The sequence below is a fragment of the Anopheles merus genome, chromosome 2L (assembly GCF_017562075.2).
Source record: "Anopheles merus strain MAF chromosome 2L, AmerM5.1, whole genome shotgun sequence".
Taxonomy (NCBI): Eukaryota; Metazoa; Arthropoda; class Insecta; order Diptera; family Culicidae; genus Anopheles; species Anopheles merus.
Window position 1 is genome coordinate 41,270,663 of NC_054083.1, and position 13,853 is coordinate 41,284,515.

General features: G+C 40.6%; 1 protein-coding gene across 28 annotated transcripts in view; it reads right to left on the bottom strand.

Annotated features, from left to right (window-relative positions):
* LOC121593792 (homeotic protein female sterile) overlaps positions 1-13,853 on the bottom strand; it is a 203,721-nt gene that overhangs the window by 34,178 nt on the left and 155,690 nt on the right. For all 28 annotated transcript variants that reach the window (XM_041916457.1, XM_041916465.1, XM_041916463.1 and 25 more), the window contains 3 exons: positions 11,293-11,925; positions 11,138-11,191; positions 7,412-7,504 (listed from right to left, as the gene is read on the bottom strand). In XM_041916457.1, coding sequence (XP_041772391.1) covers positions 7,412-7,504; positions 11,138-11,191; positions 11,293-11,925 — 780 coding nt within the window. The remainder of the gene's footprint in view (positions 1-7,411; positions 7,505-11,137; positions 11,192-11,292; positions 11,926-13,853) is intronic.

Here is a 13,853-nt window from a genome sequence, read left to right on the forward strand (position 1 = left end):
GTTTGGTGCTTGCATTGAAATTACCATTTTTTTCACTCGTTCGTTCCGTCGTCATAGTTTCCTGGGGATTTTTTGTTTTGGTTTCCACTTCATTGGGACACCGACACCGTGTGCGAATGTGAAGTTGGGTCCATCCGCGTCCTACCCGTCCCGGATCGAACTGGAACAGTCCCTTCCCTGCTGCCATGTGCTTTCCTGCCAAAGGCATCATTTCTGAAGTTAGCATCATTTTTTAATTAAATGTCACTCGTTCATTTTTCCATTTGCGGTCGGGTTCGGTGGGTTATCTTCCTCTTGTGTTCTCTGATACGGTTTTGTTTTACCCTCTTCGTTTGATTTTTATGTCCCCCTGTTTTTTGCACGCTGCACGACGGCTGGCTAGTCTTTATATTATCTTTCCACGTCACGTTTTTAATTATTCCCGTGAGCTGAGCTCTAAATGGTTTTTCCTTCTGTGTTGCTTCCCGTGTTTTGCAAGGGAGAGAGCAGGTTGGTGTACACACACACACACACACACTCACACAGCATCGATTACCTCTTCATCATATCGTAACGGAGAAGGGTGTATGGGGTTTGTTTGGTGACTCGCTTGCTTTTAAAGCGACATTTTTATAATTGGCTTCCAATAGTAGTTGTGTTACAACAAGAAAGGTGGAGAGAAAACCTTAACCGGCGGGAGATTGCGATCGGTTTGCAATTATGAATAAAATCAAAACATTTACCAGGAAGTGAACAAGTTTCGATGTTATTTTTTAGTAGCATTAGAAAAATAAACTTTCGTTGAATTTTTATAAAATAATATTATTCGAATATTTATGACTAATAAGTAATAAAATCATTCAAATATTTATGATGCCGTACAAACACTCTTATTTTTCTGAGCTACAAAACAAGACCGTAGAATATAAAAAAATGATTTTCCTATTTAATGCTGAGCGTTTGGCATAATTAAGCAACGGAATCTAACGCTCCGGACGGTAGCGGTGTACAAATTCAAATTGGAAATCTATTGAACCCTGGTCGAACATACGCTATTTGATTTTTCCCAGCTGCATGTTCCGCTATACCAATCCTTATTTTAATATGAAAAAAAAAAAATCAAATCTACCACAAATAAAAAAGTAATATGCAAAACGTATCTAAAACGAACGAAAACCCCTCTCAGAAAATCACAGGAAAAACCAGTCGGCGAAAACTCAATTTTTCCACCGCTGCTCCCGTGCCGCTCTTCACGCCAAGCGGCTCGCGAGAAGCGCTGGGGGCACACCATGTGTACCAGCAGAGTACAAATTTGCATTTTACGCTGTGTTTAAAAATCACCATGCACCACCATGATTGGTTGCGCAAAATTGCACCGATTTTCCGGCACAGTTGCTTCCGAACGAAGTTGGCAGGTGGAGCGCGCGCGCCGCGCACAGTGCAATTGCATAAAATATGCAACAATTGGATCAGAATCGGAGGGATGATATGAAGGAGAAGAGAAGGGAAGGGAGGAAAAGAAGAAAAAAATCGAATCACCACGTTGTCACGCTGCACCCCAAAATGGGAGGAGGGGGCTTTACTTCCCGTTTGTTTGAATTTTTATCGACGATGGATTTGTGTCCACGATTGGGAATCGATTTCACCGTCGAGGGAAGAGAACAATAGGTAAAAGGTTCAATCGTTCCGTTTGTGCGACGGATGTGCGACCGTTTCTAGTAAGTGAAGTTAGTTCCCTGAAATGGAGAAAAAGCTCCCAAACATGTTTGGAAGGTTCTTAAAGGGCTTCCTGGAAAGTGAATGAGATTGAACTGCGAGGCCTTGCGCATCCACTGTATCCCAATCGATAAACATCGGTTCGGAAATACACACCCACCACCGTACACACGCTTGAATATGTTGCCCAGGAAGCTCATGTTGCTGATTTGCATCCGCACGACTGTCCAGTAGCGCCGGCGAACCGTATTGTAGGGGATGAACAGAACGCAAAAAAAAGGAGAAAAAAGCGTTACAATCGCTGCACAGCAGAACTACCTTTGCAGATGAACGGTAGGATTAGGCACGGTTTGCAGCAAATATACAACACTGTACCAGTTGGCAGCACTGCACAGCAGGAAGAGATAGCAAAAACTGTGTGCAAGTAGGTTTGCTTTTTTTTTGGTTTCCGTTCCCATCCTTTTTGTCGCTGCATTTCGAGCACAAATGGGAAAAAAGGGGGGAAAAAATTGCAACAAAAATCGAACTCAGCAGCTCGCTTGCAGCGAATGAAGCGCGGATAAAAGATGGTCCTTTCTTTGACGGGGTGATTTGTAACCTTCCTCTTTTGCTGGAAGCTGGCAGCCTTTTGTACCGTAGCAACGTGCGCTCACGATACCCACTGCTCCCCGCTGGTTGGAGGTTGAGTGTTCTAGTTTTCACTTTTTATGTGCGTCTATTCTTTTATTTCTGTGCTCTGGAACAAAAAAAAAAAAGGAGGATGTATATCGCGTCTCGGTAGACTTAACTGAGCCACGTGTAAGGGAGAACTGGAACTGGAGCTTTCAAAGTGCCACTCCTGGTAAAAGGACACCGGCAGGCACTGTGTGTCCTGGTTGGACCCATTGTACTGTATTGTTGCGCGCTGCACGCGGCCAATGTGGAGAGCCCGCATGTTATTTAGTATTGTTGCAGCCAGCGGGTCTTTATAGAGCTGTGTTTTTTTAGAGTGTACGTCCACTGAATTTTTTCTCCAGCCTCTTTGCACTGTATCGAGTGCTGCTGCTGCTGCTGCATGGTGCAATTGGTGCTAGCAAACCACGTAAAGACAGAGAGAAGGCATTTTTCTTTGCAACGAGGGTTAAAACCAAATCACACACTCCAACGAGCCGCGAAAAGAATGCTTATTAGCACAATCCGCACAACCAGGGAACGAAACAGTGAAGCGAAGAAGAATAAAAAAGGTAAAGGGTAAAAGGCACTAAGCGACGAACCCCCTCTCTTTCGTTTGCTGTTGCACTTTCATCGGGAACGAGGCAAAAACGGGCTCTATCGGACGTGTATACACAGTGCACACTGCTGCCAGATTTATTGGATAGCGATAAATCTTGGGTTGATGCTTTTTTCCCTTTTTTCTGGGTTTTGTGTTCCACTAAACACAGTGATGTTGGATATGTAAGGGATACAATTCAAGCACCTTGCATCTCCACGGTGACCGTTCGTCCGTTGCATTGACGCTTCAAACGAAACACACCACTGCAAGGGTACAAGATCACGAAGGAATCTTTTTTGGTTGGTATTTTCATTTCAAGATTTGGACAATGGAGAAGACGAAGTCTAAAAAACGACGAATTCCTGCCATTTTGGGCAATGCAATGGTGTTGTTGCACTGGCAAGAATTTATTTTAGTGGCGTAGAGGGAAAATTTAAGCTGATGTATTGATGGCCATTGTTGGCAAGTGTATGCAACCGATACGTCGGAAAGGTACACCGGTATCGTTCTACTTAATGTCAAGCTCAAATACAGTGCATAGTGATTGTGTATTTGCTGGTTGAAGATATCCCAAAATTTAATTATCTAAAACAGCATTAGCTTTAGTAAGGGCTGGATATCACTAATCAGCACAATTCATGAACCATAACTCTGCGGAGTCTATCAGAGTTTCATTGAAAAAAAAACCCTTTCAAAACAATATTTCATTGCCCGGTGCCTTGTGCCATAAATCAAAAGAATACACAAGCTGACATGGATAGGAAAGCTCACAACTAGCACCGAAGCGTGACCAGAATCTATTCGTTTCCTACCCGAGCACCAGCATCACCGTGCTAGGATAAAGCGCAACCTCTACCGCTGCCAACTTCGAGATGAAATGCCAGAAATTAATTTTCTCTGAATAGTAACGTCTTTCTTCGCAAAACCCACTCGCTTTTTGCCGTTCGTTCCACTGGAGAGCCGCGCGCACGGTAGTGGGCCGGCCACCAATCGAGATGGGAAGTCTGCCTCTGGGAAAACTTAATTTCTCACCACCATCAATGGGGTTTCTTGAGCTAAAGCTAAAACACCAACCACCACCACCACCACCGTCGTTCGCTTCCTTTTTTACCAATCCCACCCACAGACTGGCCAAGATCCGGAAGACAACGCATCCTGATTGGGCTTCGATTGAAAATTGTATCCCGAATGAAGTGAAACAATCTCTGTTTGCTTGCTGGTGCTCTCCCTGGGCAATTCTTCGCCGCCGCTCGTCAGAGGAATTCCGTAGTTGTGTAACTTAATTGAAGCATCGTGCCGTGAGGGTGTGCCGATCGATGTGTAATTGAAAATTTCTTGTTCAGGGTGGTGGCAGGGGCGCGTACAACCCTTTCGATGGATTGTTTTAAATTGCACAGGACAGGTTTCGCAGGAAGCGGATAAACGTACCGATTTGAATTGGAGTGTAATTTACGTTTCCAGCTGGTAGTGCTAACAATACAATTCCAATGAAATTAGAAAAGATTCTGGATCACTTGTTTGCCGGTTAAACGTTGCAGCTTCCCAGCAATTATTAAACTGAAGTTGTATTCGTACTGTGCGTGCATGGCTCGTGCTGCATATGATTTAAATAACGGACGGGTTTGTTTGGATATTACAAAAAAAAAAGAACGAAAAGGTAATGCCTATAAAAAAATTGATTGTGTAAGCTTATTTTTAGAATGTTTGGCTTTACAGTGGGTGGATTTGTACTTCTGGAATGGTATACAAAAATGCTGATTGCTAGGGGACTGGTAGAAATAGCATGGTAGGGTTTTCGATTGTTCTGAGTAGGTGAGTGTTGCATGAATGTGTGAACAACGTACCGTTTTTTTTTCAAAGAATTACGCATCGCAAGAAGAGTCGGTGGTCAACAACGAATGAACACTAAAATTCTGCAGCAGAGAACGAAACAAAACGAATCAGAGGTGGGTTCAATTATCAATACCAGCGCTTGGGCGGCGATTTTACGGGGCGGTTCTGGTATCTGTTTTGTAAAACCAATTAATACAAAAAAAAGGCTAGGAAAGGGAAAATGAGCAACCGATTGCTTGAAAAAAAAAAGTGTTTAGTGAGCACAAATTGATACCTTCATTAATTCTAAAACTTTCAAACAAAGGTGTGCTGTCGCATAACTGTGTTTGTTTAGCATACACCACATCAACCTGAACTAGAAGACCAGTTTGAATGCAAACAAAAAGCACACAATGAGCAAAACCAAAACTATTTAATGGCGCTACCGCTTGTTAGGAGAAATGGTCATTCTCTAAGGAACAAAAACAACGAGCATTCGATGCACTAGCTAACCAGATGAACCGGTTGTCAATAGACCACGAGCGTAAATTTTGGCCACCAACACCGACACGTCCCGGAGGAAGAAGTATTGCTTTTTTGTTGTTGTCAGAAAGCCACCAAAACCCCCAAACAAAAACACCATATGCTGTACGTTACACTAGATGGGACCAAAATTGAAAATGGTTAGAAACTGTTGGGCACTAAGGAATGGTATGTGGTGATGTGGTTGGGAACGAGGAAGCGCAGCAATACTAACACCATGGCAAAAACAAACTAGCATTCTTGTAAGGAGCAATATAGTGTCGCAGACACGCAGTCGAAAAATAACTACCAACGGTCTTTTGTGTTTTTGTTTTGTTTTGTTTGTTTGTTGCTTTCTGTTTTCAGTTTTGCATTTTTTATGTTGTGCGTGTGCGTGTTTTACTTTGTGGTGCATTTACTTGCGAGCTTTTGCGTGTTTTGTTTGTAAGTAAGTGTGTGTGAGTGTGTCGGAGTGAGTTTAAGGGTGAATCAAAACTAACGACGAATGGGGATGTTTTTTTTCCATCAACCGCATCTTGGATGCAAAATTCTAGGCACTTAACAGAGACAAATACCATTATAGAATATTAAGGAAAGGGGTCTAAAAGGGATGGAAGGATAGGGGGAAAAAGGGGATGATAATGGCAAAGGAGGTATAATAAGAAGGAGCATAATAAACTTGCGAGCAAGAGAGTGAGAGTATATATGTATAATATATATATATATAAGTATGGTACGAGAGGCACATTTAATGGCAATCACAAAAGTAAAAAAGATAACAAAAAAACATAACACGTTCCATATTTTTGTTTACCATTCCAGAAGTACTTCCACAACCACCAAGTGTCAAACAAGCCGCATACATACAAAGGGTAATAATAGTAATTAGTGCTATCGAGCGAACCTTTCTCCTTCCGCTTTTCTTCGCTAGCTTTGCAATTTCTTGCACTATAAACTTAACGCCAAAAAAAAAAAACAATGCAACAATGGAAACTGGATGTAAACACAACTGACTTCATCCACCGTTCTTGTACGGGATAGGGGAGCACATACTAGGTACAAAAATAACGGCATTAAAACAAAAAAGCTTACATTATCCACGACAATAGAAAGAGCGAGATAGACAGACAGAGAAAGAGAGAGAGAGAGAGAGAGAGAGAGAGCGAGAAAGAGAGCTGGGGATGGGAGTTTATTTCATTACAAAAGTAAATTAAAAAAAAAAGATGCTAGTACTCTTGCATTAAATGCACGCACGCAGCCGACTAAAACAGTAACGAAACTGATAAATTGGTCTGGGTGGGGCCATTTAGTGTTAAACCCCATACGCCTAAAGGTAGACAAGAAAACTAGTACAATCCAAAACTCATTCGCAAATAGCAATAAAACCAAAACCGAACTAACCAAAACTGGAACCCAATCGCGGTGAGGTTGGCAATACACGGATGCTCCAAGAAGAACACAATGCGGCTAAAAAACGAACGACTACAAATTAGCAAACGACGCAAATTAGTTCCGATTAATGCTTGTGCATTTGGCAAGTGCACACATTACTGGGCTGCACTTTAACGTGGCGTTGGGTTTGGTTTATTTGTTTTTTTTTGTGTTTGTGTGAATTGAACGCTCTTCTATTGTTTTGTTTTGTAGGCATTCGTACCATTAGAAGAGCTGAGGAAAACATCGAGTGGTTACAGTGTTTCATATATACGTAACGTCTTTTCTTTTCTAAAAAGAATATGTATATAGTAAGTATCATTGATGCTTTGGAGAAAGAAGTAACGTAAAGGGAAAATAAAACAAAAGAAACTCAAAATGCATAGCAGAATAACACAAATGAAAGTAATACAAGAGTAGAAACAAAAACAAAAAAAAAAAAGATAAAATGAACCGTGAAAAAAGAAGCAAAACAAAGTAAAGTATAATGTTTGGTAAAATGATAAAGTATGAAAGAAAAAAAAACAAAACCAAAGCAAAGAAATAATAAAGATAAAGGAAACTAATGACAGATAGGGGCGGGAAATATATAATAAAATAGATATAATAGAGAGGAAAAAGGTACAATAGTATATGTATATGTATATTTATATATATTTATATAAAGAAAAATGAAAAAACTTTGTTTTTCATGCACACCTCAATCTTGCGTCCCTCAACCACAGTGCCGTGAAGACGTTCGCGTGCTCGCTCCGCATCGCTACTATTAGCGAATGTTACAAAACCGAATCCCTACATGCAAGGACAGAACAAGAAACATGCATTAAAACAGCGTCCGCTCAAAAACAACGTGCAACAAAAAATTGTATTATATTTATATATATTAACTGTATATATATAATGGGGGGGTATCATTTATAGTATTGTTGTTTTTATTCTAATTTCTTTTTGGTTTGATTTGTTTGGTTGGTTTTTGTTTTGTTTCGGTCAGTTTCGTGGGCCGTCCTGTATGATTTATGAGTGTAATATAGACTATTTAGGAAATATATAACCCTAGTAATCTAGTTTATGTAAGGGAGGAAGGGGGGGGGAAGGAGCAGGAAATAGGAAGAACAGGGAACGATACATTTAACTAGCTAGTGTACTACTGTCGGATATGTCGGTAGTGGATGGAGGATTAGGGAGAAAAAATACAAGATTGACACAATTTAGCTATCAACATCAAGGTAATGTAGTGATTTACTTGATGAAATTAGGCACAAACGAAGCAGATGGGAACTGGGGACTGTATGTGAAAAATATAACAAGGCTAATCTCATACTTGTATGTTTCGAGAATATGATCACCTCCATAAGACCAACATAGTTATCGATTCTAGATGCATACAATCAACAGAAACTTCTCGATAAATATACGATAGGAGGAAAATATACGAAAATAATTTAATGAGGATCGATAATGTTATAAATACAGAATCAAAAACTATCTAGAAATATAACAAAAAGTAAACAGCATTATCTAACCATTTGAACTAATTTTGTAGAACATCAATCTACCGTTTGGAAGATAAAACTGCGATATCTATAGAATGAAATATGTATTTATTTTTAACAGCGTTGGTGGAAAGTGTGATCGAATGTAAATTATTCGAAGGGCAATAAATCGATACCGATATATTCAATCCAATTGTAGTTCAATGCTCTTTGGAAACTTATGATTCGAATATTTATATTAGGCAAACAAAATAACAGTAGTATGCATACAACACATTGAAAGCTTTCAAGACACGTAAGTTTGTTAATGAATCGTTACAAAATCCTGCGCGTGACAGTGACAGTGGCTGTCACAGAAAAGCTACGTTAGGGATGGCGCTACCGTAGACAATGTGTTACCGTCTTGGTGTATAAATTAATGTTATACTATTATATAATGGTGTATTATATAATGTTATTCCAATTCCATCACATCAAGGTATCGCATTCACGGAAAGCAATCATGACACGCTAACGACGCAATAGCAAATTACATCCGCTTCGTATTGGAATACATCGCGGGCATCGTCCTATAGCTGACAGCAAGAATTAGATGCGTTACTGCAAGGAATATGCGCCTGAGATGCTTTACATTTGCTACACGAGTGTCAGATGAAGGATCATCTGATATTGCTGTTATTTGTATTTTCTATCCAAACGTACAAATCTCATCCTAGGAGGATGTACGCTTGTACGCTTTACTTATTGTAACATTTAGCTTGAAGTTCGAAAGCAAAATTACAAAAAAAAGAATACACATAGAATCAACATCTGCAACAATTTCAAATAATATAATTTTATATTCCGCTTGACAGCATTCCATTTTTAATTGCCAACATTCATATCATTCCATCGTAAAGTAAGTTAGAGCTAGTGAAATGATTCGTTTGAAGCCGCAGGATCAGCCAAACATGCAAAACAAAAACAGAACGGGAAACGTCACTAAACAGCAATCTGGCAGAGAACATCCAACGTGGAGCGATTCAGTATAACAAAAACAAATCGAAATAAAACACACTCATCACACTTTCCAACCACAACATTTGGTTTGCTTTAGTTTAACATTTGAAACAAGAGTGGAAATGTGTATGTTAATGGACTAGAACAAAATCCCTATTCATGGAAGTCAAACATAAACATCATGTAACGTTAAAACAAAACGACGAATAGACTAGATTCAATATCAAACAGATGCAAAAGAACAGTATGGAGGACGGTAAGTTGTTCAAAGTGAAAACAGCCAAAGCGTAAGACGAATCTTAAATAAGAAAAATCTTACCAAGACAATTAAAGACAAAAAAAAAAGAAATGCAATAAAAGAGAGACAAACTGAAAGCTACAATATATCAACGAATTCACAAATAAGAAAGAACAAAATCGATCCAAAACCAACCAAAGGCAAGATGCAGTTTGGGCAATAAAAACATATATTTTAAAAAGTCCGTAAAAAAACGAGACATATTGCAACATGAGCAACAACAACATCAAACAGGCTGTGTGTTTGATTGGAAAACATATGATTGGGAATAAAATTTCCTAAGCCGTACACAAAAAACACTAAAGTAACTAATAATGGTAACAAAACAAATCAAGAATTACATGTGTAAATAGACCCACACTAGGATAGAAACACACTAGACAAACAATCGCTTTACTATGAATGAAGGATAAGATGAAAAATAGAAAGGAAGAGAAAAAAGATAGACAGATAACTCGTTTGGTACTGTGTGAAGGATTATAGTGATTGGTAGTGGTCGATACAATGATAATTAAATGAGGTGGTTCAAACCCGGGTACGTGAAATCAGCTCGGAATGAACTTACATAAAATAATAAAAGAGAAAACAGAACTAGAAAAAAAACAACAAGTTAGAAGAAACAATCAAAAGCATGAGGTAAAACTAAACAAAACAACTATAACAGATTTAAAGGAACAATTTGCTTACATAAGAGGGAGATAGAGAGAGAGAAAATATATATTACACTTGCCTAGAACTTATCTATATCCACGTAAAAATGTGTAAACTCTAAGCCACGGCGACGAAAAGATGAAACAAAAACTGTAGTATCACGTGAAAAAAGAAAAGCTCGGGATAATGGGATAAGAACACGTAATTTGGCTACCATTTTGTGAATACAACAGAAACATTAGTACAATGTATCAACGTGTGAATCTAAACAGGAGCAAAAGGATTGAGGGAGTCATGTCAAGGTAATAGTATCTTGCGGTATGTGTTGGGTTTGTGTATTGGGCAGTAAGTGTGCAGAAGAGCACATGTGAACAGGTACCAAAAAGGATAGGGGAAGCTTGGGATTGATTTCTTAAACAAGGATGGACGAAAAGGTAGACAGTTTTGGTTGCAGTAACCAACATAAAGATACTTGTGAAATGTTTCAAAAGCTTCGGTGACTGCTTGACTGATGAATATCTGTTCTATGAGTTTAACTTATTGTTTGCGTACTAGGTTCTGTTGCACATTAGCACATGTGTGCAGGAGAGTAGGAGGATTCAACGGAGTCATGTCGTTTGTGTCGTGAATTTGTTTGAAAATAAGGGTAATTTAAGTACATTTCATTTGCCAACCAGTTGTCATATATTTTACGATACATTATCTATTGCAAATGGTGTTCCAAGCTTTGTTTGTAATGTCTCTAAGATAAGTCCAACGTGTGGCTTTGGTGGAAGGAAAACAAAACAGCGTTCTCTAAGGACTAGCATTTTGTTTTCCTTCCAAATCAAAGGCACATCATTTCTGTAGTCCAGGATCCTAGCAGTGAACAGTGGAGGGTGGTAGGGGCAAAACTATCGCTATTATTATCGTTCTTTCTGCGTTCGACTAGCGCGAACGATCGTGTACGGGAGCTAGTTAAGTATCGGAACATCAAATACATACCTTGCTGCCACGTTCATTAAAGATAATCTCTACGTCTAGTATGGAGCCGAATTGCTGCGGAGCGCAAGGGAGAAAGTAAGCGAGGAAAAAAGAGGGTTAAAAGCACTCCGGCGCAACACTTTTAACAAGCGTCAAAGGAACGTGATGAAACTTACGCCGAACATTGTTCGAAGGTCCGGATCGCGGAAGCGAAAGGGTATGTTGGACACGTGTAGTCGCTTTGGTTGAGATTTCGAGTCGGTCAGTGCGGCGACGGCCGCCGCCACGCTCTGTGACTGCTGCTGACTGCTGACAACCACCTGCTGCTGCTGCTGCTGGTTCGTTTGTTGGCCATTGAGTTGCTGCTGCTGCTGCTGCTGCTGTTGCAGTTGAGCTTGGAGCGTCTGCTGGTGAAGCTGCTGCTGGGCGAGCGCTACCGCAGACGCGGAAGAGGTCATGGTGGGTGGGATGGCCGACACGACGGTCGTGGTGCCGGCGCCGATCGGTCCGGCAGCGGTCACGACCATACTGCTCCCGATGCTGCCGCCGCTACTGCTGCCGTTCACCGTGCTGCCGTTGTTGCCGCTATTGCTCGTGTTGATCGCACTGTTCGGGCTGGCGTTGCTGCTTATCGAATTGACTGCGGCGGCGGCGGCGGCGGCGATGGCGATGGCGGCATTCGTTTGGTTGGTGACACCGCTGCTGTTGTTGCTGCTGACGCTGCTCAGTACCGAGGAGGCGGCGTCCACAGTGTTGGCACTTGATACGTTGTTGGATGTTTCCTGCTCCGATTGCTGCATCAGCTCGGACTGTGCGGGTGAGATGGGGGAAGTAAACAAGAAAGAATTAGAGCCGTGTACAGTGATGGATTGCATGTTTGATGTTTTTTTCAGCGTCTTATCAGAATCAATCAGTAATCAGCAAAAAGCCTTATTAGAAAATAGCTTGATATAGTATAATAAGAATTAGGTACATACATCGGGCCTCTATCGTTCTAGAAAGCCAAAATTCAAACAATTCAAAACAACTAAACCAGACAAAAAAAGTGCCACAGCTTTAATGGTACACGGCAAAATTAAATTAGAATAGTTTCACCCTCAAAAGCTAATCCCCTTCATCAAGAAATACGACCACGCACACAAAGAAGGCACACAATTGTGTAAGTTTTGTGCGACAAACAGACAAAAACATGCTATTGAAAAGTGTCATATTCTTTGCAATCCACTTTTCATCGTCCTTTTGCGATCGGATAAAAGATACGAAGGATAAAAAAGGAGCAAAAAAAAAAAACCTTTGCAGTGCCATCATACCTGATGGGAAACGCAATTTTTACACACCTACACCGTTTCAATTCAATGGTAGAAATTTCGGGCAAATCCGACCCCGTCTACGCTGGTTAGTTGCGAAATTCGATACTGATTGAATTATTTCTGCAGAAGTAGTGAAGGATATAAAACGGTTCCACTGATTGGCAGATAAGGTTTGATGGTACGAAAGGTGAGCTGCACAGAAAAGGATGAGCTTTTGAAAAACAGTTCCATTGTACTAGTTACTTGCTGCTTTTTCATGCTAGATTGTTAGAATATTTTTGAACACTAAGGAAAAAAACTGCTGCCATTTTCAACAAAGCTCTCACCCATTGCACAAAGGCGACAAACCGAGTGCAGTGGTGCGGCGACAGTCACTGCTTCCTTTCTGTCCGCGTTTTGCATTTCCGGGAATTTGCACTTTGCCTACGGCAGCTAAAAACTTTTACAAATCCCGTAACAAATTGCGATTTGCACCATTCCCCGGGTGTGTCCCCGGGTGCGAGCAGGTGCTTAGCGTAAAAAGATAGCCAGTAAAGTTTATCCCTGAAGGTAGTGTAAGGAAAATGTGGCACCACCTGGTGGCACACCATTTCGACCTAACGCGCGCGCATTAAAGCATTAGGAGCAAAAGCTTTTCCCTTTATCTTCGCTCTTTCTTGACCGAAGAATAAGTGTTTCAAGATCATACGTTTCGGTTAAGCGTTATGAATTTGAAAACTTTCCACGGTTTGAATAATAATAGAGGGGAATAAATTTTAAATTAGCATCCGAGAAGATGAAATAAACCTTTGCTTGTAAACTATCGCTACCAGCGGTAGGCGAGCAACTGAATTCGTAACAAACTGCAGCGGAGCTACGTTTCAACATGGATTAGAGAGCACTTTTTTGTTGTTAGGCTTCAGCTCCAATACATGCCAGTTGGTCGGGAAAGGTTAAGTGCAACAAACACGATGCAACCGTTGCCGGAATAAACAACGAGCCGAGCCGGTTTGCATTCAGCACGATCAGTAATGCTTGCTCCGTGTTGCATCGTACATACACACCCGGAGGAAAAGGCACACAGAGAAGCCCCAGCATGCATGCACGAAGGAAAAGTAGAAAAGTGTAATCTTTTGCATGGGTAGCGATTTGCCAAAGACAGGGGAATTGAAAAAAAAAGTAAAACTACGACGATGGAATAGAAGGTGGCAAGACGTTACCTCACGATGGCACGCTGGAAAAGCTTAGGGAAATATAAATGCAACTTTATACTTTACACTGAATAACTGGACCATGCTTTTATCTTGCCAGGAGTCGTATTTTTTTCCACGACCCTCTCCTTACTATGAAAAGAAAGAAATGGTTTAAAAGCGGGTGGAGATAGAAATAAAATAAAACTTTTCCATCCACGAACTAGCACAAATGGAAGCACGCTGTCTCTTTCGCAT